Consider the following 23,575-nt stretch of genomic DNA (forward strand, 5'->3'; position numbering starts at 1 on the left):
AGCCGGCTGAGCTCCGGCTGCCGCGGGAGCGCCGCATCTCGGCCCGGCAGCGATTCGGGGCGCTGCTGCTGCCGCTGCTCCGCGCTTTCCGCGGCTGCTGCTGCGAGCCGGGCTCTCACGGTGTTCACATCCCTGCCCAGATCCCCTCCGCTGGGGCTGTTCCAGCCCTCTCCGCCTGCCCCGGGTGGCGGGTTCACCCGCTTCATGACGGCAAAACGCGGCTTGGCGGCATCCCGGGCCGCCGTCCTGCCGGTGACCCTGCGGTGAAACCCCCTCGGGGCCGCACGCCGCTCCCCTCCGCTCCAACGGCGAGGGCCGGGGACGGAGGCGACCCCGCCGTGGCCGCTCATTCCGCTAGCACGGGGAGGGGGCGAAGCGCGCCCGGCGCTGGCAGCCTCACCTGCCGCCGGCCCGGGGAGGGGGCGGCCGGGCGGGTCCGCGCTGGCCGGGCCGGCTCTCCCCCGGCCGCGGTGCGGCGGGGCGGGGCGGGGGGCGGGCGCGGCGGCGCCGCTCGCTGATTGCAGGGCGGGCGCTGCCAGTCCGCCGCCTCCCCCGCGCCAGCCGCGTCCCCGCGCCGGAGCCGCACGGCCCAGCAGCGAGCGCCCAGCCCGGCCCGGCCCCGCCAGCCGCCCCCCATGGAGGAGCAGCCCCACCACCACCATCACCACCACCACTATTACTACTACGGGCACCACCACCACCACCCGCAGAGCGCCTACCTGCCGCCGCCCGACGGCCGAGCCCAGCCTAAGCCGCCGCTCCGCCACGAGCACAAGCACGGCGGCCCGCAGCACACGGAGGCGCCGAAGCGGAGACCAGGTTGGAGCGGGCAGCGGGACGGGGCCCGTGACCTTCGCGGGGCGGCGGTGGGGCCCCCCTCTCCTCCTCCTCCTCCGCCGCCGCCTCCCCCGGCCCGGCTCGAAGCTTCTCCGCCGCGCTGGGGCCGCTTCCTGTCCGCCATGTTGGGGCTGCGGAGCCGCGGGCCCGCCGGCACCGCCGCCCGCCGGCACGTGGGGCCGGGCCGCGCTGCCGCCGCCGGCCGGGCCCGGGGGCGCGGGGGGCGCGGGGGGCGGCCGGCCGATTGATGAGCGCCGGGATCAATGACTCAGAGCCGGCGGCGGGGCCCGGCCCGGCGCCGCCGGCGGGAGGCGGCGCGGCCCTGCCCGGCCCAGGGCGCTCGGCCGCCTCCTCCCCGCCGGGCCGGGGCTGCGGCCCCCGGGCCGTGCCGAGCCGCCGCAGAGGCGGTGACCGGTTAGCGGCGCGGGGGAGCCGATCCCGGGCTGGGCTGAGCCCCCGCCGCGTTCCTGGGGGCTCCCCGGCTCCAGCAGTCCCTCTGGGGGGGTTTGTGCGGGGTCAAGGCGAGTGCGTGGCCACCCGCCGGCCGGAGTGCCGCGTACATTTTTTTTTTTTCCTTCCCTTGAATTTTCCTTTTACGTAACGAGGCGGGAGGTGGGAGGGGGCCTGATAGCAGCGGAGCGGGGTCAGCAGTGCCCCATGTGCAGCCTGGGCAGGCAGGGAGGGACCTGATCGGGCACACGCCAAAATAAGTTACCGAGCAAAAATAAGTTGGGAAGTCATTTCACTGTTTGCAGCGTGCCCAGGGTTTTAATATGTGCCTAGGCTGGCACCCCTCCCTTTCCAGCTCTGAAACGGTTTGTGAGCTTGCCAGATCCTCTTCACCTGTTCTTCTTACCATCCTGGTTTTTTTCCTCTCCCCTGAATTTTGGTTGCTGCACCTCCGTGTCCAGGCCAAGGCCAGCTGAGCCAAATGTTGATTTGGAGAAAACTCAGGCAGCTGAGCTGTGAATGCTTGAGAATTGGAACTAGAAACTGCTGACACACTGACTTAGTGAAATGGATTTTGTTCTTCGTTTTATTCTTTCACTCCTCATCTGCAGTGGTCTTATGACCACTCTTTATTGTTTTGTTTCATTAACAAGTGGTGTCAGAAGTCTTGAGTCATACAAGGTCAGCTGGAACACTGTTCTTGAGAGGGCTTCCTCTTCATGCTATTCTGAAATACTTAATTTTTAGAGGATCCCACCGTTCTAGTTCTCTCTGGGGTGAAGTATTTATGGTTAATTTTCTTAACAACATATTTGAAAGTTATAGTGGAAATTGTGGTGGTTACAGATACTTGCATGTAGTAAAATCCTTTTTGATCCCCCTCGGCAAACTCAGTTGTGGAATTTCTGTAAAGATTCCTACAAGGATTCTTGTGTTCCCGACTTGCACAGAACTTGAGCTGTTACATCTGCCAGACATCTGAGGCTCCAGGATGTGAGGGTAACAACGATTTTTAGTTACAGCAGTTAATTTCAACAAGATCAGCAAACAACAAAAACATTCTTCTTCCAAGCTGGAGTTTTGCCCGCTCCAGTTGTTGAGGGACTCCCTCTCTGTGCTGACTCGGTGCCACCGTGGCTGCAGATGGAGCCTTAGGTGGGTCAGTGGTTGTGGGGGATGTGGATGTGAGGCTTTCCAGCCTCGGAAGGAGAAGGGATGAGTCAGAGGAGCGGCGGGTGCAGGAGGAATCCCTCTGCAGCTGGAGTGTAGTTGTTGAGCAGGGCACAGTGTGCTCTCCCTGTGTCCCACTGGGGCTCCAGGGCTTCCCTTGGGGTTTTAGCCAGGGTCCTCGAAAGCAGCAGGCCTCTGGCCAGAGATGCTTAAAAAGGAGAAAGCAAAGAGGAAGTTGGGGTGGTTCAGTGTGGACTGTCCTTGGTTTCCAGCTCTGCTTGAATTGCACTCTCAGAACCATGAGGCCTGGAAGTGAACTTATGGAAGAGTAAAGCTCAGTCGACAGCATAATATCATGGCTTTGTGAGTTGGAGCCCTCAGCAGGTGCTATATTTCTTGGGTCTCAGGCTCATACCAGCTCTCCTGGGGACTCTGAAATACAAGTTTTTCAGTGGCCAAGAGATCCATTGCTGGTGGCAGCAAAAGGGCACTTGCAGGGATGCATTTCTTATTTCTGTCACTTTTCAGTGCCAAGGAACACGTGTAGGGAGGTGCTGGTCGCTATCTTGAAATGCATGGAGGAGATGTGGCCACATTTTCTTTCCTCCATCTTCCAGCTGGACTTGCATGTGTCCTTTTACAAATACTGTGCTTTTTTTTTTCCCATCCCTTTACTGAGATGGCATTTGGGAGGAGGGTGGGCAGGAGGACTGCTGGTGTTGTGGGCCCAGGAGGTGATGGAGATGGTAGGAGCTGTCCCTTGTTCACAGTGTGTATCCTGAATCTCCACAGATCTTGTCACAAAGGCAGTGGATCCCGCTGTCTTGAAGCATCCTGGGAATTAATTTTTTCCTCTCTCTGACCTGGAAATAGTAGCTGATGAAATAGCTCTCCAGCTTGCCAGTGATCTTCAGTACAGTATATTTTCCTGGCATAGTATCTGTATTTTCTTCTGCTTTGTTACGTTATCTGTATGTCACTCACTTATGCGAGAATCAGTCATGGCTGGTCCTTCCTGCTTAACCCTTCTTGCTGTGGGTTCCAGCAATTAAATTTATGCAGCTTTACCTCAGAGACTAGATATTTTCCTATTTTAAAATGTCTGCGTGAGGAAACTGGATATGTTTGGGGCTGACTACAGCTTTCTGCAATGACAAGTCTAACATTTCACATTCTAATTCTTGCCTTTTGCTGTTTTTGGCTTCCCTCTAGGCTACGGAGAGCTAAATGGTAACGCAGGAGAACGAGAAGTGTCACTAAAGGGCCTGTGCTCTGATGAAGCCACCGCCCCAGGATCCAGGGTACCCAATGGCAGCCAGCAGCTCGTAGATTCTAATGTCACCCCAAAGCAGACTGTGAAGGCCAGTGCTTTGGGGAAAGCTGGAATCAAAACCAAGAACTTCATTCAGAAAAATAGCATGGACAAAAAGAATGAGAAGTCCTACGAAAACAAACACAGAGAAAACCAGACCTCGGACAAGCCAGAGGGAGTGTCTATTCCGAACGGCGTGGTAACCAATAATTCCAGCTACATCACAAATGGCTACGTAGGCAAAGGGGCCGATAACGATGGTAGTGGCTCCGAGAGTGGATATACCACACCTAAAAAACGGAAAGGCAGGCGCAACAGTGCCAAGGGTTGTGAGAACTTGAATCTAGTACAGGACAAAATAATGCAGCAGGAGGTCAGCGCACCAACCTTGAAACAGGAACTTGAGAGTTTCAAGCCTGATTATAGTGAACAAAAGGGGAACCGAATTGAAAATACGAAGCCTGTTTGGAAATATGAGGCTGGGGCTGGTGGAGCAGGCCGAGGAAAGCCTGGGCTCGGGGATGTACCGCGGAAAAACTCTGATGCCAAACCTGGGATTAGCAGCAAGAAGTTCGATGACCGGCCCAAAGGGAAGCACGCATCGTCGGCTACATCTAAAGAGGACTCATGGACCTTATTTAAACCACCCCCAGTTTTTCCAGTGGACAATAGCAGTGCTAAAATTGTTCCCAAAATTAGTTATGCAAGTAAAGTTAAAGAAAACCTCAACAAAGCAGCTCAGACCCCATCCACGTCATCCACATCATCCTCATCGTCTTCATCATCTGCTGGGGAAACTCAGGCCCAGACATCAAGTCGGCTGTCCCAAGTCCCCATGTCTGCTATGAAATCTGTCACTTCTGCCAGCTTCTCGAACGGGCCGATCCTCGCGGGGACCGATGGAAGTGTGTATTCCCCCGGGGCCCAGCCTCTGCTCTCCACTGCTGCTAGTACTGTCCCATCGACCTCCTCCTCCTCCGAGTCAGTACCCCAGGACATGAGTACAGCTTCGACGGCCCTCGAACAAAAGAAATCTGGCCTTTTTATCTACCCTTCAAATATGCAAACTGTGCTCCTGGGGACAGCGCAAGTCGATTTCCCTTCCCAGACGAATCAGCAGAACCTGGGGGATATCTTCCAGAATCAGTGGGGCTTGTCTTTCATAAACGAGCCCAGTGCTGGACCCGAAACCGTTGTGGGGAAATCTGCGGATAATCAGTTAATGGAAGTGACATTTCAAGGGGAATATCCTGCCACTTTGGTTTCACAGTGTGCTGAAATCATTCCCTCAGGAACTGAACAACCTGTGTTTCCTAAGGCTTATGAGCTGGATAAACGGACTAGCCCTCAAATTCTTAGTGCTGTTCTTAAGCCTGGGACTGCTGTTGAGGGTGGTGTATTAGCTTTGGAGTCGCATCACACAGGTGACCTACAAAAGGCAGACACCAGTAGCCAAGGTGCTTTAGTGTTTCTTTCAAAAGACTATGAAGTAGAGAATCCTCTGGCCTCTCCTACGAACAATTTGCTAGCCTCCGCCAAAGAACAGAGGTACCAGAGAGGCCTAGAAAGGAAAGATAGCTGGGGTTCTTTTGACCTGAGGGCTGCTATTCTATATCACACTAAAGGTAATGGCTTAACTTGCTGCCTAAGGGCGTTCTCTTTTCTTTTTTTTTCTTTTATTTTTAGTAGTGCAATATTCTAACATGGTATGTTCCTTCCAGCAATTCTAATTGTTTTTTAAATGACCCTTTTCTTTGCTTGCATATCCTCCCATGGCAATAACGGTCTGGGGAAGTTACTCAAAGGGTTGTTTAATTAATGTTAAGAGGTATTTGTTTCCCTGTTCCCGTGGACAAGCATGAGTGATGTTGAGAGAAATGATACTTAGCAGGCCACTCAGCATTGGAAGGAGTTAAATGTGTAGGTTCAGCTGCTCTGTTCCAGCTGTACCAGGTGATATTCTATCGCTGTGAAGGCTTCATAGTCTGTACTCACACCTCTGCCACCAAAGTGTTGCAGCTTCTCCCCTGGGCAGATCAGACCGCGAAATCATGGCTTTGAAGGAAGAAAAAATTATTCCTACGACTGTAGGTGTGATTTATTTTTTAAGTGTGCCCCACACACACTTTTTCCCTGCCCTTGAGTATTATGGCAACAGCAAGACCAATCTTTTCTTATCAGCTCCTCTGTGAGCTGCAGATTGAATTCTCTCCTTGTCTTTGTAGGCCACATCTTTCAGATGATTTTGTTGCTTTCATGGAGTCCTTTGTAGTCCAGCTCCCTTTTTTTCCTGTGGTTTTTTTTTTTCTTGAGATTGAAATGACTCAAACACGACACAGACTCTTTAAAATGGGAACGAAGAGAAGGAAGCCTGTGGCACGGCTTGCTTTCTGCTTTAGCCTCAGCCCCAGAAGCTCTGAGGACTTGAGGCAGTTTTTGGCTTTTGGTGCTGGCTCAGTGTTAGCAGGGGCCTGGTTGTGTGTTCCCTTTTGTCACAGTGTTATTTACTCACTCTTGACCAGCACTGGGGCAGTTCCTTATTTTGACTCCCTTCCCTCTGCCTGTGCGCCTCTGGCCTGAAGGGAACAAGGCGATCATGCTTTTTTCGTTTAGTATTCCACATGCATGTGGGGATAATGTCTTGCTCCCCTCTGTAGAGGGTGGCTTACTTGGCTTTGGCAAATTTGCTGTTTTCACCCACTGCAAAGTTCTTGAATTACCACTTCACAAACTCTGTATGGCATAGACTCGAATGCCTTCCTGTAATAATAACAAGCCCAGTCATTTAAAAATAATAACTCCAAATATTTTTTCCAGGTCATCTCCCTCTCAAGATGTTAACATTTCAAGCTCTAGTATTCTTGAGAACAGTGTTCATCAATTGATTTTATCTGGGTCCTCTCCCTTCTGCTCAGTTTATTCCAGCATTAAAGCAGGCTTTCTAGTCTCGTTTTTTGTGTCTGCTTGCAGCTTTAATCCCAGCTTCCCATCAGAAAACATAACATGGAAGAAAATCCTCGGTGATCTTTTTCTTAATTTTGCAAATATTCCCTAGACTTCTCTTTGCCTCTCTGTTGTCAGCCTGCACTTGTGGAGAAGCAATTGTGCTGCCAGCAAGGCTCATCAGCTCTCCCATTTTCACTTGCTGTGAAAGGCAGACCTCAGTGAAACAATAGAAACAACAGGAAAATAAAGAACACTCCCATCCCATGTCCTCTCAAGGAGGTGTTAACTTCAAAGCCTGGCTGCCTTGAGCTCTTCTAAACACAGGAGTTAATTACATTTGTTGGCAAGAATGGCCACTTAAAGCACCCGTTAAAATACTGTTCTCTGCTCTTCTTCTGCATGTGAATGGCCTTGCTTTGAGCATCCTGAGCAAACACCCTCATGATAGCCTGGGGATACCCGGTCCTGCCCCAGCACTCATCTCTGCTAATTTCTTTTTCACGTTATGTATGTGCCATCTTCAGGATGTTACTTAGGGGTAAAAGATGATGGCTGTTTCTAATCAGCTTTGTCATTAATGCAGTGATGAGGTGCTCCAAACACCTTGGGCTTGTCTTTCTCCTGTTCAGTGTTCAAAAGCTATTGCTGCTTTGCAAAGCAAGAAATCAGTTCAGCTCTTAGTACTACCATAATGGTGGTAGGTGTTGCATTTCATCCTTGGGATGAGTTGGGTTAAGGGATATTTGGAGAAACAGTGCCTCTTGTCCTCTCTTCATGGCCAAGGTCCTGCAGCAGAGCCCGCATCAAAACAGGAGCTGTGGGGTGTGTTTGCAGGACAGCAGTGCGGGGTTAATTCCCACACTGAGCTCTCCGTTTATCTTGGGCCGTTTTCCTGAGGTCCAACTCCAAACCAGCCAGTTCCTCTGCAGTAGGAAAAGAGCGATTTCACTCGGTTCCTTTTCACAAGCTGCCTTTTCCTCCTCGCTCGGGCGAGCGTGTGGGTTGGCCTGGGTTGGTGTTAGGGCATTCCAGGCAGTCTGGTCCTCAGACTGTTTGGTTTTGAGTTTGAGAGTCACATGAACTTCTCCCTCTCAGATTGATCTGTTTGCTGTTGAGCAAAGTCTCCGTAGTTTGATCTTTGCATCTGCCCTGCCCTTGGGGTTATGAACACAAAGAGAAACGAAAAAAGGACAGGGGTGAGTGTGAAGCACTGTGGGGTCCTGGTGTGTTCCCTAGCCTGAGCTCCATGTGCAGTGTTTTAGTGCAAGGATGAAGAAGCTCTGGGGGTTGCAGAGAAGAATGAGCTGTAATGTGAGTGGTTGCAGTGCTTTGAATGCCACAAATGTGCATTCTTTCTTGCACTGTTTGTGCCTGCAATTGTGACCAGGTTGTGTGGATCCTCATCCTGGACTGTAAATTTCTCTGGGAAAGCCTCCAGCTTACTCAGTAGCTTTGTTCCAGCAAACCAGGCTTTCCTGTGCGTGGTTTGCCCAGCAACTGCACAGGACATTATAAACTGTAATTGCTTCTCAGCTTCCCTGTGGAAGATGGATAGAGGAGGTGGCACCCAGAGAGAACTGGCTCTGGTACAGTGCCCCTGTAGCTCACCACAGTGTCCCAGAGTGGCTGCAGGGCACAGCGAGGTTCTGGTGGATGATTCTTCTGTTCTTTTGCCTGTACCCTGACTGCCTTTTCTCCAGAAGTCACAACACTGGGAACATTTAGGCAAGGATGAAGTTGCACTCTCTTGTTCTTCTTGGAAGCTTTTCCTCTTGGTTTCCTTGTAGCCCTGCTTCATGCCTTGCTTCTTCTTTTTCCCCCCTCTTTTCAAAGGACAGAAAGACTCCCTCGATCATCTGATGTGCCTGAGTGTAAAACACGATCCTTCAATGTGGCTGCCTTCACTGACAGCCTGTGCTGCTTGGAGTTTGTGATGGTGCCTTGAAACACTCACGAGTGACAGATCTGAATTACCAAGGGAGATCTGATTTAGCTCAGCACTGGTGGACTGCTCTGGGTGTGATTGGAGACAGGGATGGGCTTCACATAGGAGACTGGAAGGCCCAGGAAGGAGTAGTGCTCTCATTTCAAATCATTGTCCCCTATCTAGGTTAGAAGCTGAACTTCTGCCATGGTGTGGCATTATCTTTTTGGGGTAAAACCAATTCTTACAGGTATTTTGGTCCTTCAAATAAGGAGGCTGAGTGTATGTCAGTTTTACTTGCATCAAAACCAGCATCTTACTGCTTTAGTCCTTCTTTTAAAGACAGCTGGATGAAGCACTTCATATCAGAATAATTGTCAACACTTCAGAAAATTTTGTCATGTTCAGGCAATTGCAGTCTCCCAGGCCAGGCTGTCACTAACATTGAGCTCTAGATGGCAAGCTTTGTGGTGGGAAGCTCAATAATTTGCTTGTCCTGAGCTAAAAAGCAAATAATTGAGGCCTCCAGCTCAGCTGCACAGCAGTGAAGACCACATGGGTGGAGGAGAGGGAGCTGCAGGGTTTCCCTTGTTCTTGCCCCTGAATTTCTGCCTGTGCTGCTGCTTTGTTTCCTCCTCAGCATCTTGTTTGCAGCGGCATCTCTGCTCGCGTGAAGAAGCAGGAGAGCAGCATGGAAAATAGAGCAAGGCAGCGTGGGCCAGCCAGGAGTGGCATTTGCTGGAATGGTGAACTGGGTCAGAAGAAATAGCAGAGCTGTGAATTCAGCAATTTTCATCCTTTACATCAGGAGAGGGGGAAAAAAAAAAAGCCTTGGTTTCCCATCCCCCCATGGTGGGAAGGGGTTAGAGCTCGCTCTGTTGGTTATGGTCTTGTGGGGCTTGAGCTGTGGGGCAAAAGCTGATTTAATTCTCCTTCCAGTCCCTGCTCTTTCCAGTTGTCAGGATGAGTATGCTCTTACAGCCATGAGTCTCCACAGCATGGAATACTTATTCTTTGCTTTGTTTCCAGGGCAATCCCTATACTTAATCATTGTCCTGCAGATACAAACAGCAAGCATCAGACAAGAATGGTCCCTTCTTGTTATTTCTTTACTGTTGTATTTTAGGGACAATTTTGGGATTTATAAGGACAGTGAAATAGTAGCATGACATTGTGCAGACACTTCTGTTAGCTGGGTCTGCCTCTCTAGAAAGGAAAAGTGTGTAAAAGTGTCTTAGCAAGTTATTACAGAAACACTTCTTTCCCCTCCAAGGTTGCGTACCAGTCCTGCTGTAAAGTTTATTGATCTATGAGGAATCCCAACACAATTCACCAGAGTGTGCCTTAGTCTGTTCCTGACATCAAAGCTTTCCTCCAGTGACCCTTTGTTTCAGTGATAGTCCCCAGAAAAAGTGGTTTAGGTGGATGTGGCTGGGACTGTCTGCCCCAAGCAGTTTCTCAGCAAACCATGAGCCTAAGGGCTGTGGAGAAGCCAAAAGCTAATTGTAAAAAAAAAAAAATCCTGGAAAACGAGAGGTTGGAAGGGGCACAGGAGGTGGCCTAGTTCTGCCCCTGGCTTGGAGCAGGGCTGGGGCTGGCTTTGATGCTGGGTTGTGCAAGGGGTTTGTTGATGGCATTTCCTCCAGCTGGGTTGGAGTCCACTTGAGAAGAAAGTTTGCTGTTTCCTCAGCCACATGTCTGGTTTTGGGAATGGTGGCTCCTGTTGGGCAGGTCTTTGGAAAGCAGCAGTTTTGGGGCAGTATCTGAGAGCCTGGACTCAGGCTGGTGGTGAGGATACCCCTTTTTCTCATGCAGGCTGAGCAGCTGTAGGAGTCCTTTGCTTAAACTCACTCTGGAAGCTTTATCCAGGGAAAAGAAGCTCAAGAAAAGAGCTCTTTGAGCCCAAAGAAGAAGGGCTGAAAGCAGGCTTGGGGCCTCTTGCATGCCCAGTTCTTGGGGGCTGTCTTTCCTTCTACTTGGCTGGAGCCAGGCATTGGGCAGCAGTGGCTCTGCTGAGCTGCCTGTCCACCAGGTCAGTCACCAAGTCACCCTGTGACAGTGGCCATGCATTTGTCACTGCCTTTGTCAGTCACAGTGCTCACAGCCTCGAGCTGGCAGGAAAACTTAACTGTATTACCAAGTAAAGCAGAATAAATAATACAATTCCATTTTAAGATTGAAAAAAATCCCTTTTTCCTTAGTTTTTTGTTGCAGTTAGCCTAAAACTTACTTTCTTTTCCCTTGTGAAGTTGTTTCACTTCGTCAGTGTGCTTAACCTGTGCTGTCCCCTGCCCCTGTGCTGCCAGGTGGAGGGGAGGACCTTGCTCTGCTGATGGCAGGTGATATTTAGTAAGAGCTGTTATTGCACTGTTTGCTGATGGTCTTTGGTTTTGTGGCTTGGTCCTGCTGAGCATCTGCCAGCCAGTGTGTCCAGGTGTCTGGGATTTCCAGGACGCTTTACACCACCCTCCCTTTCTGAAGGAGGAGAAGGGAAATTGAAGGCTGAAAAGGCTTAGATTTGTTAGACTTTTTTGGAACAGAGTTTTGTCAACTTAGTAGATTTTTGGTGTGTTCTTAGCAGTATCTCTGTCTGTATGTCTGTATATCTGTTTGTCTTACTGTTAGGCACTCTTAATACATGGAGTTCACATTCTTGTGGTGTCCAGAGCAGTTAAGGCCAAATTAAGTGGACAGGACAATGCTCTGTGCATGGGCATATAGTGGTGGGTGGTGCTTCAGCTCTGCCTTGTATTTCATGCTCAAGCATTGCTCTAGTGTGCAGGAACCAACAACTTGAGAGTAGTTTTCTGCTCCCTGCCTTTGGGGAAAGCTGTTAAAATGGGAGATGTTCTTTAGCTGCTAGGAAATGATGCATCAAACTGCGCTGAATGGAAAACTCGCTCCATGGGAGGTAATTTTAGTAGCTGGTTCATTTTACTTCAGGGGAATCTGCATCTGGCAGATGAGGGAGGCAGTCCCTCGCCAGCCTGCTTCTGTCCCTGGGGTGTTAGAGGCTTGCTACTATTCCCAAAGCACTTAGGGCTCCCCAATAGAAGTGCAAAGTGTTGCTGTTACTATCCTGAAGCAAAAATAACAGACCTCGTAAAATTTTGTCGGGGCCTTCCTTACAAAAGGCTTAATTGTGCAAGGAGGGCTGGCAATATTTATTTGCATGCAATTTCCTGCCCCAGGGAGCTGGAGATTGTAGGGGACAAAGGACAGATGAAGGGTTGGAGAAGGGAAGCGATTGATGGAGGTGACACTTGGCACACATCATGCTGAGGCCGTGGGTTTTGTAGGGCTTTTTCTTCTTCCTTTCCTATGCTGGTTAGTTTACTTACTGCCTTATTTTGTGCTTTATTGCACATCCCATGCTGCCTGATAATCTCTTGCCATTCCCTTTTCCTAGCCCCTGCCAAGGTCCTGTCACCCTTTCTCGCAGAAAAGAGACTTGAAAGTGGTTCTTGGAAGATTGTGTTCCAACTAATACTCATTTTCTGTAATTTTATCTATTGAACTTGGGCACAGGGTACAGTCAGGATCTTAAAAAATATTCTAGCTCACAAAATTCTAACGTGATAGCAGCTCAAAGTAGTTATTTTGAATGGTTCTCTAAAGATGCATCTTTGTTTGGGGAATATTTTAAAGGGAAGAGCCTTCTGTTTCTCAGCGTTAATGAAATGAACATTTAACTTTGCTGTTATTTCTTAGGTAAACAAAAGCATGTGCATGTCCAGGGAGAATTGGGAAGAGTTTGTCTTTAGCCTACAAGTGTGTTGTAGAGGTAAACTGTGAGAAGAACTGCAGGCCAGGTGTTTGGCACATCACACCTTGCTTCTGGACAGTGCATTTGGCAGCAGCTCTGGAGAGATGTTCACAGCCCTTGCCTGGTGCCTCAGCACACTCATGCTGCTTGCTGTGTCCAGCACTTCTCATTTCACACTCACTAAGCATCAACTTGTAAAAATCATCTCTCCAGGCTCCTTGTTGAGGCTGTAATGTGCAAAGCAGCATTGGAGTCAGAGTAGTAAAGCCTGAAGTTAGATTGTGATATGTAGGACTGGTGAATGGTGATGACATTTCTGATGCTCAGCTTGGCTCTCTGACCCTTAAAACCATCTTACAGTATCCCTTTGCCTTTTATTGCTGGATTATTCATGTCAAATTTGTGTAGTCCTGTGGGCTGGGCTGGGGCTGTGCTGCTGGGTGGGAGGAGGCTGGCTCTGTTTGAAAGCCCCAGCACAACCACCACACTTGGAAAATTGAAATGTGTTTGGAGTGGTCTCTAATGGCAGCATCAATCTGCATAATAACAGTGATCTCCTTTTGCCTTCACAGAAATGGAAGCGGTTTGGAATTTGCAGAAGCAAGGTAAGGATGTTGGAAGGAATAAATGAACCAAATTGCTCTGTCTGTTGGGAAGGGGGATGAATGAGAGTGGATTGTCGCTGTGTCTGGAGTTGCCTGGGTTTGTAGTGTGGATTTATCTCTGTTTCAGATCACTGAAAGTCAGGACAATAAGCTTTGCTATAATGCTGAGCTGCTTGGAGAGAAGCAATAAACCCAGTGTCAAATTAGATTTAATGACTCTTCCTTACGTGTACACAAAATTGCTTTCTATTCCTGGTGTTGGGTGTCGCATCCAATAATAAGTTTTAAATTCTGGTGTATCCCCACCAGTCACCTGAGAGGAGATTTTATGAGGGAAGAGCTGTATGTGGTGTGTGTAAAAGAAAGTAAGTGGGGAGCAAGCTCTGCCCTGGGGGAGCCAACCTGGCCTTGGGGTGGCTTGGCAGGAGGGGGGCACATGAAGGAAAAGTCTGTTAACAGCCAAGTACCTTATGCTTATTTTCAGCCACAGGGCCTGATGAAAGTAGCTTGTCCAAAACTTAAAATTCTGCTTTCTTTCTAGATCCCAAAAGGATAATCACTTATGATGAAGCCATGGATCGCCCGGATCAATGAAGGTAGCAAGACAAGACTGCCTGTTATAACCTTTCTGCAGCATTTGTGCTGTTCGTGGGGGACAAAAAGGCTTTATGCTCCTTCTAAATCTTCAGTGCAGCAGAGGAACCATAACTAGAATCACAGGATAATATATACAAATATATATATAGTTATTTAAAAATGGCAACTGAAAGTAATTAGACTTCTTAAGGAATCTGAAAATTTATTTCAACGAGACTACACACGTGATTATTTAATCTCCGGTACTGAATAGATTTTTTTTTTTCATTTTTGTTTTGTTTTTGTTTAAAGAGTGAATGCAAGTGATTAAGGAATACAGACTCAATTACAAGCCCAGTTTCAAAGTTCCTGCTGTCGTCTACACGGGCAACAGCAACCCACTGGAGAGGCATTTCCACTTGACAAGGTTTCTGTTTCTTGTTCTGTGACTGTAGTGACACACTAATCACAGGGAAATCAGGATGATTCACCATCCTTCATCTCCTCTTTCCCTTCCACCTCCCCTGTTTGGTTTCATTTTTGTGTTGTTTTGTTTTTTTTTTCCTGATTTTTTCCCCTTGAATGCTGGAGAAACGCCTTGAAGTTTGCAGAGTTTCTTTTTTTTTTTCCAGAGAATTATAATCCGCATGTTTTGCCAGGTTGTAAAGCAGCAATCCTATGCTGGTGATAATGTCTTAAAAGGATCATTCTGCTGAGGGAAAGATGGTAATATTGCAGTTCTAGGATGCATGGTGAAGTCACACAGTTGACCTGGCTCCTGTTACATGTTGGACTATTGCAACTGAAGAGTTATTTCATTTTAAAAGACAACATGGAAAAATAAGCAATCTGTTTAGGCATTTAATATGGAGAAGAAAAAAAAAAAAACCAAAAAAAAAACCCTCCACTGTTCCCACCGTTTAATGCCATTGTATTACAGGGAGCAAGAAAAAAAAAAAAGACAAAAAAAAAGTATCTTCTGCTTTCAACTGTAGGTGCTTCATATTTGCTCTGTCTGTCTCCTAACACTAAATGTGCTGGATTTTTTTCCCATTTTCATTGGAAAACTGAAGAGGAATTGAGTTCTGCTAACTTTCACCCTTCTTGAATTATTTTTTCTCTTTAAAAAAAAATTCAAAATAACAAAAAAATTTAAAAAGTTTAAAAAAAAAAGAAAAAAAAATGGGAATTTGAATCCTTTTCAATTTGTCCATAGAACGCCAGTGGCTGGGCTTCCTGCCCCTTGGAAATGCTCTTTTATATTTTAATGCAGTCTGTGTATTTCTGGGCTCTGCTTCTAATTATCTCTTAATAAAAATATATTTTATTACAAAAAAAAAAATGGAGGACTTAGGAATGAAAATAATAATTAAAAAAAAAATAATCCCAGGGAAAGGAAAGCTTCCTAGCAGTGGTAGGGAAAGCTGAGCAGAGTGCAGGCTCCAGCTGTGTAACCCCTCTGTCCCATTGCAGCTTGTGTAACGTGTCCCAATCATCTGGGGGTCGGGCAGTTTTTCTGGGTTTTTTTAGGGCTGGAGAGTTCACAGGGTCCAGTGCAAGAGCGAGAAATAAATAAAGCAGAAATGGGTTTGTTGACCAGCCCCAGCTCCCCATGTAGCCAGTGCTCATCATGGGTGTTGGTGGCCTAATCCTGGCTCCCCAAATTGGCAGCAGCTGGTGTCTCCTAAAATGAGACTGGACCCTCTGGGGCATTGTGAGGAATAGATAAACCCCAGACTTTGGAATACGCTCTGTGTGCTGTCCAGAGGGTCCCACAGGGTCCATCCTCAGCCCATTTCTCTCCAACATCTCATTAACAAGCTGGGTTCAGGACTCAATGAGATACTGATTTTGCTGACATGCTAAAGTGGGAGGAACTGTTGACACCCTCAATGGCAGAGAGCTCTCAATAAATTAGAGCTGGGCAATCACCAGCTGTATGAAGTTTAACAAGGGCCAGTGTCGGATTCTGCAGCTGGGGTGGGCAGCCTTGGATGGACTGGGAGGCTGGAGAGCAGCACCATGGAAAGGGAGCTGGGGGTGCTGGTCCATGGCCCATTGGATCCGAGTCAGCAGTGTCCTGGGGGGCACCAGGCCCAGCATGGCCTGTCCTGCTCTGCTCTGCACTGGTGCAGCCTCACCTCGAGTTCTTGGGGCCGTTCTGGGCACCAGAATACAAAAAAGACCCCAGTTAGAAAGCATGCCAAGGAGGCATGAGGATGGGGAAGGGTCTGGAGGGGAAGCCTTATGAGATCACTTGGTTTGTTCACCTGGAGAAAAGAGCTGAGGGGAGACCTCGTTGTGGTCTTCAGCATCCTCCCAAGGGGCAGCAGGGAGGCAAGTACCAATCTCTTCACTCTCATGACCAGTGGCAGGGAATAGCCTGGAGCTGAGTCAGGGCAGGGTTGGGCTGGATAGCAGGGAAGGGTTCTTCACCAGAGGGTGGTTGAGCACTGGAACAGGCTCCCCAAGGAAGTGGTCACAGCACCAAACTTGAGTTTGGACAATGCTTTCAGGCACAGGGTGGGATTCTTGGGGTGTCCTGCACAGGGCCAGCAGCTGGACTTGATGATCCTGATGGGTCTCTTCCAACTCAGAATATTCTATGATTCTATCGCTTTCTTTCTTTTTTTTTTTTTTCCCTTTATTTTTTTTTTAGTAGGAGTATGTAGCATGTGGTTTTTTAAAATTGTTTTTATACTTTTAATAAGATTGTTCCTGAATGAGACACTTGAGTTCATGGTGGGACAATGAAACTGAAATTCTGTACCTTGTGTAAGACGCTCGCTTTTCTGCCACGCTTAAACATTTGACTATGGATTGCCTACTCCATTTGATGTATCCAAAGCTATATAGTATAATACTGAGTGTGATACTATATAGTCATCATGTATTGTATCAGTCCAGGTTCAGAAATGTGTGGTTGGCCAGTCACAAATAGTTCTGTTTCACCTATAAACTTGTACCACCTCTGCAGGTGTGTGTAACTTTGAGATGCATAACATGTTTACAGATGTGCCCAACATCTAGTCCTCTGATGTTCCTATTTTTAATTCTGTTGAGTCTCCCAACTGCTTGCCAAAAGTTGGAATTGCCTCCAGCTCCACTGCTGAAGAACTGGGGCATTCCTGAGCTTTAAAGTGTTGAACAAACTGGATAATGGGGCTGGGAAAATGAAGGTGGAAGAAATGTTCTTTTTCCATTATTATTATTATTATTATTTTCAAAAAGTTGAAGGCTAATAGCAAAGTTTCCAGTTTGTTTTACTGGCTTTAAGGCTCTGCTGTGTATTTATTTGCCTTGTGTAGTCACTTGTCGCCTTAAGGGCTGGGTTCCAGAAAAAAAAAAAAAGAAAAAAAAAGAAAAAAAAAAAGACAAAACCACCCTGTTTTGCTTCCTTGGGGTCTGTGCTGTCCTGTACCCCTGCCCCAAGTCCGTGCTTGGGGTGATGCAGGAGTTGAGCAGCACTAACCATGCACCTCTAGGAAGGTCTGAGTCTTGCTGAATATTTGAGGACTCTCATCTTGGCCTAGTCCAGTCTGTCACCTGAATAGCAAAAGAAATGCTGAGAGAAGCTCGGTTCAAGCGATGGGTTGGGCTGGATTCCCCCTGATGCTCATCTCTGTGGCTTTGCCTCGCCAGCGGGACCCATCCAGAAACACCCTCGGCAGCACCTTCTCTGCTGTATTTCCGACCATCCTCTGTCCAGATGTCTGTCTGTCTGTCTGTCTGTCTCCATGAGCTCCACGGCATGTGCTCAGCGCTAAGCAGTTAGGAATTCCTCTCTCTGAGCTCCTGTAGCTCTGGCTCCCTGGGATTTCTGGGATAGACTATTGCCTAGAGCCAGGCAGGACCATGGAAGGAACTTCCTCATGCTGTCGTGTAACTTCACCCTGTCGCTGTCTGCAGTCCTCCCCAAGTCCTCACACAATTCTTAACTGAGCACTTATTAAAAATATCTTAAGATTTAATCTGTTTTCTGATTATTTTTGTGTAAACTTATAAAAAAAAAAAGAAAAAAAGGAAAAAAAAAAAACAAACTGAAATTGAGCTGTGACTAATTTAGCACATTGAAATAACGATAAGGTGTTACTGATAAGTCTCATGTTTTGTTTTGTTTTGTTTGACTCAGAGTATTAGTACTGTAGCATAAACCAAATAGAGCCTGGGAAGGGGAGCAGCAGCCTCCTGTCCTGGGTGTGCACCCGAGGGTGTCTGTGGGGGCGAGGAGCCGGCGGTGCGTGTGCGAGCATCTGACTTGTGAGGAGAGCGAGCGTGTATTTATTTGTGCCATTGTTTCCATTACACTGAGTAAAGAAAGTTTGAAAACAAAACCCCTTCAGTACGTCTAGTATCAGAAAGCAGCACTAAGGGTGAGATCATGACCTATTTTTTTATTAGCTATGAAGATGCTAATTCAGGTTAAGGCTTCTCTCTCGTTTCTGTTCCCATTGTGAGTCCCTTTTGTCTGGTTCCCTTTCCAAGCTGTCTGTTTATTGGAGTGAGGATTCCTGCACAGGCAGGGGCTGTCTCCTTTCTCCTCTGGTCATTCCCCACCTCTCCTCTGCCAGCAAGTTCTTTTGGGTGTCTCTTCTACAGGGTCTTGTGTAACAGAGACTGGAGCATGGATTGCCAGCCAGCTCCAGCTTGGCATCTGCTTGCTTTTTTTTGGTGGATCATGGAGTGTTTGTGTGCTCCAAGAGGTGCTTTCACAACTGCTCCATGACAGTGCTCTGGGACCTTCAGTCTCTGCTCTCCCACTCCACCCATTTGGTGGATTGGCAAAGCAATGGCTTTCAAGCTTTGCTTGGAGTTTGGTTTTGGTTTAAACCCACCTCAATGCTCTGTGAAACCTGGTAGAAATCTTCTGTCTCTTGGAGCAGTGGGTACCTCCAGGGCGTGGATTCTGTCACTAACCCACTTCAAACCTTTCTGAGGTAGTAAATCCCACTTTTTGCCTTTCATAGCTGCTGTGAACTTCTTTGAAACGTGGAAAGAAACCCAATTCTCACAAGCTTGTGAGTCCGGTGGCTGGGAGCGGGTGATGGGTGAACCAGCTAGCTAAATGGAAAGGAAAATTGCTTCTTGCTAGGAAAATAATAGGGGGAAAAAAGAGCTGGAAGTTGTACTCCCAGCTGTGTCTGTAATTAGTGCTTTCACCTTCAAGGGAGTGTTACACTAACACCATAGTGTCCTTTCCCAAGTGGCCAGTGGGTGACCTCAGGGACATCGGGGAGTGATGGCGTTCACAGCCAGAACTACTGATACTTTTCCTGTGTGTCCAGGTTTTGATCTTGATTCAGTAAATTGCTATGGTGTCCCAAGCTTTCAGGAGTCTGACCCTCTCATCCCTAGAAGACTTTTCTGTCCATCCATCCGTGGTGATTTGTTTTTCTTACAGAGGCTGTTTACAAGGGAGCTGGTTGAGGTCGGGAGGGGAGAGAACAAGGATTCACCCACTTTAAAGCTGCTGCACGTTTTCACACTGGTGTGTAAGGCAGGAGAAGGGCTGGTGTGGTGGAGTAGCCAAGAAAGCCAGAGTAATTCTGACTTTGGCCACCACCAGAGTGTTTTTCCATGTGGGAAAACCCTAGTGCACACAGCTGGGAAGCAGGAACCAGGGCTGGTGGGAAGGAGATCTCAATGTGCTGCCTTCCAGAGGTTTGCCCAGTACATGTTATACCCCAGGATCAGGCTGGCTCCTCTGTCCTGCCCCAGATCCTCTAAAGCAGCAGGAGAGTGGAGCTGTGGATGTCTGGGGAGATGAAAGAGCCCTGTGGTGGCCTCATGTACTGGGCATGAGCCCACTCCCTGTGCTGGGACGGGAGCAAGAGTCCTGCCTGTGCCCTCACCAGGGGATGCTGAGCTGGATTTATCTTGACTGTTAATCAGAAAGCTTCATATAACGTGTCCAGAGCTCTAAAGCCATTTTGTAAGATAGCAGTGTCCCTTTTCTACAGCCTTATTAAAGAGTAGAAGATCTTTAAAAGGAGAAAACAAACAAACAAAAGATTGCTAGTTTCTTTCTGTGGTATGAAACTTGTGTACTATGAACTTCTGAACATTTAGCAAAAATACAACTTACAGTTTTCTTAAAAAAAAAAAAACAAAACAACAAAAAAAATCCCCAGCCTGTCTGCTTTCCATACGGTCTTTCCTCAGGTGCTAAATAAGGGTTCCAAAAATGGATACTGCTTTAGGAGTTTCTGCTTTATTCTTAAAATACATATTTTTTTGCTTAGGTGTTGTAAAGATATTTTAACAAGAATGTTTTTTTTTTTAATGTAAATAAGATTGTGTCTTTAATTTTTATCTCCTTTTTGTCCATATTGAGTAGTCTAATTTTCATTTTTGAGAAGGACCCTCTTATGCCCTTCCCCGAAGACATTTCATTGAGTGTTGCTGCATTTAAGAACGACTCTACAACTGTTCATTGTCTTGGATTAATGCTGATGCTGCTGCTATAAGTAACCCTGAAAATCAAGAATGTGTGATGCACTTTTGTTTTTCGTTTTTGTTGTTTTGGTTTGTTTTAATATGACCATGTAGTTCCTCTGCAGATAGCTGAACCCTCCTGTAACACAGCCACTAACTGGGGGAGCGTAGGAACTGGGGGAGAGCTGGTTTGTAGGACAGGGGTGGACCTGATTTTGGTGCTGACCTATGGGAATTTCTATGCAAACGCAAGCAAAGGAGAACTCTTTAACTTGAGAGAACACTGTGCTTTTTTAATTTTTATTATTTCTTTTTTTTTTTTTTTTTCTTTTTCTCTCCTTCCTTTTCTCAAGCTGCTATTGGAAGGGTAGTGCAAATCCCTGAGGTTTTCAGCTTCTCCTTCCTCCATGGCTGGTGGTGCAGGAAAGGTGCCTGAGTAACTTGTAAGGTAGAAAAACCTCAGTCAGCTCTTGTCTCATCTCTGGTTTCGATATATTTGTTTTCTATTTGAATTTATCTATAGAAGGAAATTGCTCATCTCTAAAAAAAAAGATCTTTTGAATGCTTTATCTCAATGTGAAGTTAACCAGCAGTATTAAGGATTGCGTGGCCTCTTGTCCTGCCCTTATCCCAGTGCTGGGGACCCACCAGCTCCTTCTCCAGCTGGGGAGCACTCAGTGCCTGGGCTCAGATGTTTTCCAAGAAAAAAGTCAGGTGAAGCCATCCACCCAGCCAAAACCTGCCAGTAAAAGGCTTAGGGAGCAGTGGAGCAATGTCTCACTGCATCAAGGCACTGCTGTGAGGCACAGGCAGGTCCAGAACCTCTTCTCTTTATGGGCCACACCTGGACCATGGAGGGGGATGTGTACCTTGGAGGAGGAGTTTACTGGAGGGGAAAAAGGGATTTTACTTGACTATTTATAGAAGATCCTTTAGGAATATAAAGTACCTCTCTGCAAAGTGGAGGAAGAGTAAGGAAGGTCTCAAGTCGTGTAGGAAAAACACTTGGGGATTACAACTGCCTGGAAAATAGTCTACAAATACATAGGCCAGAGCTTTCTGCCTGTTTAGTTAGTTTTTCCAGCATCAGTTTATTTCTTTTTCAGACAGCGTTTGCTCTTTTGCACACCGAGGTATGTGTGTGTACATCTGACTCAATGTGCCTTGCATGTGTGCTTAGTCTTTCTGGAGAGAGGTGGTGGGGTGTGGGCTGGGGACGTGGCTGCAAGGGCCACTTCCCATCCACAGGCAAGGGATCCTTAGTGTCCCAGTGACCCTTGGGATCAAAATGAGACCTGGACTCCGGCCTGTGTAGTGGCTGTCTTACTTTGGGGATGATGTCCTGTGCAGCAGCACCTGTGACTTTGGGGGGGAGTGGGAGGGAGAGAAAGAAAAGCTGCTTCGCTCTTCTGTGGACAAAAAATCAGCATTGCCACGGTTTGCCTGCAGAGCCAAAACAAGCTGAGGTCTGGAACCGGCTTTGCTGGAGTTCAGGCTCTCTGTGGCACCATGATCCCATTATCCAGGGGATTTATTCCCTGCTAGGTTGTGGTTCTTGTTTCTGTGGGGTTTACAAGATTTTTTTTGTAAAGGAGAAGTCAAGACGCCTTGCTGAAGTTAATGAAATCCAAACGCTTGTGTTTGCAGTCAGTGACTCAGAACTCCAAGCTGTGCAATTCTGGGTTCTCCATCTCCCGCCCCGGCGTGTGATGATTCTGTCCGAGTCTTTCTGTACTTCTGCCACAGTAAATGTGAAAGCTTGCTTGCATTATTTTTTAGAAATGCATTTTGCACACTCGGGTTTCGCTGAAGCTCCGTGAAAAGGTTAGTTTGAAGCAGATGAATAAAGCTATGCACATGTTTTGAAAGTTTAATTTGTGTCTCATTACCAGAAGTGACTTATCTGCCCTCTTTTGCATTCCTGTGCTGTCATTGCCTCCATTCTCTTCACCATCTCGGAGGGTATGATGTAAGGTGACAGTTCTTTGCTGACAGCTGTAGCAGAAAACTGGCGCTTCTTGAGTTTTTCAGTAGCCTTTCTCTCTCCTTTGCTTTCTCTGTATCTCTCTGTATAGCTATATAAATATATATATTATTTTTTTATTTTAAAGAGCCTACTTTAGTAATTGAATCGGAGGGAGCGGGGTGTGCTGGCTTGTGTTTCAGATACACTTTGTGCTGTCGGATGAACCAGTGCCCTTTTTGTCTCCAGGGAGAGCGTGGTGGTGGCACCCACTGGTGTCCCCAAGGGGACAGGGAAGCCCCCACGCAAAGCAGCTTTGGGGAGGGGATGGAGACCAGTCCACTGCGCTGCGGGCCGGTGGCGTGGGCAAACTCGAGGCTTCTAATGACAAAATGAACCAAGAGGAATCCTACTGCTGTGTGTTCCCACTGTGAGGCAGGAGGGACAGGGTTCTTCACTATCCCGCTGCGAGGCTGGGGTGGGGACTGGGTTCCCTCCAGCCTCAGGGGTGAGAGCTTTATTTTGGTTTTGTTTTCATGCGTTAGGTGCATTGGGTTGCAGGTACCACCTTTGGAAACATGTTGCTTAGCCCAGAGCCTGTGTGCGGGAGATTTGGGGGTTTGTGGCGGGACAAGGACCCTGACAGCTTTCTCCTCCTGTTCCCTTCGCCATGGCAGAAATTTGTACTAACTTGACAGCTTTTTTTCATACAGAACAGGGCTGCTTTTCTATCTACCATCACACGTGTACTTACACACCTTCAGCAGCTTCCCAGCCGCTGAAGGTCCTCAACTTGTTTACTGGGGGGACTGATGCCCCTCTCTCCCCCTTCCCTGAATATTTCAGTGTTAAGGGCGGTGCAAAACAACCGCGAGCTGGGGCTGGAGAGATCCCTGCAGGCAGAGCCGGGCAGGGTCTGTCTCCTCTCCTGCCCCCCTTCCCCGTCGATAAGTTCTCATTTCTTCCTGGTTTGTACTCAAATCGCTGCGAGGGGTTGTGCTCTACCTGCTCAGGAGCTGAATTACCTCTGACCTGCGGAGAGGGGCAGCCCCTCTTTGGTGTCCATGTTGTAGTGTGCGACCACACGGATCAGTCAAGGTAGTCTTTGTTTCCTTCTCCCCTCCCCGGTAATTTCTGATTAGGTTAATGCACTCTGTGTGCCCAGCTGGAAAAGCGTAGGCGTTTTCCCAGTGGTGAGAGGGTGGCTAGAGGAGTTTAGTGTAAAACCTGCTGTAGCTGTGGCTGGCGCAGCCCCTTGCGCTGGTGTGGGTGATGTCACGGACTGTAAGGATAGGTAATGTCCATGAGCTGTAATGGCATGATGTATCTTTACCAATGATGTCATACTTCACACTAAATGTTTAAAAAAAAAGAAAAAAGAAAAAAAAAAAGGATAAAAAAAAACCTTACCTGAAATTTTGTTTATTCTGCACCAACAGGTCTTCAAAATTTATCCAAATTTTATTATTTTATCAGGAAAAAAAAAGAAATTTGTGTAGATCGAATACATTAAGACAGACAATAAGTGATGTAAATTGTTGAATAAAAATTTTAAAGTTTGCAGGTGTCAGTGTGACTTTCTTTTTTGCGT

General features: G+C 47.7%; 1 protein-coding gene across 1 annotated transcript; it reads left to right on the plus strand.

The window, feature by feature from the left end:
• Window positions 1-543: 543 nt before the first annotated feature.
• NUFIP2 (nuclear FMR1 interacting protein 2) lies at window positions 544-14,451 on the plus strand. The gene is made up of 4 exons (XM_030288186.4): window positions 544-819; window positions 3,670-5,394; window positions 12,978-13,010; window positions 13,552-14,451. Exons 1-4 carry the CDS (start codon window positions 636-638, stop codon window positions 13,602-13,604), a joined length of 1,995 nt encoding a protein of 664 aa, XP_030144046.4. The 5' UTR covers window positions 544-635; the 3' UTR covers window positions 13,605-14,451.
• The last annotated feature ends 9,124 nt before the right edge of the window (window positions 14,452-23,575 follow it).

The sequence above is a fragment of the Taeniopygia guttata genome, chromosome 19 (genome assembly GCF_048771995.1).
Source record: "Taeniopygia guttata chromosome 19, bTaeGut7.mat, whole genome shotgun sequence".
In the NCBI taxonomy this organism is placed as follows: Eukaryota; Metazoa; Chordata; class Aves; order Passeriformes; family Estrildidae; genus Taeniopygia; species Taeniopygia guttata.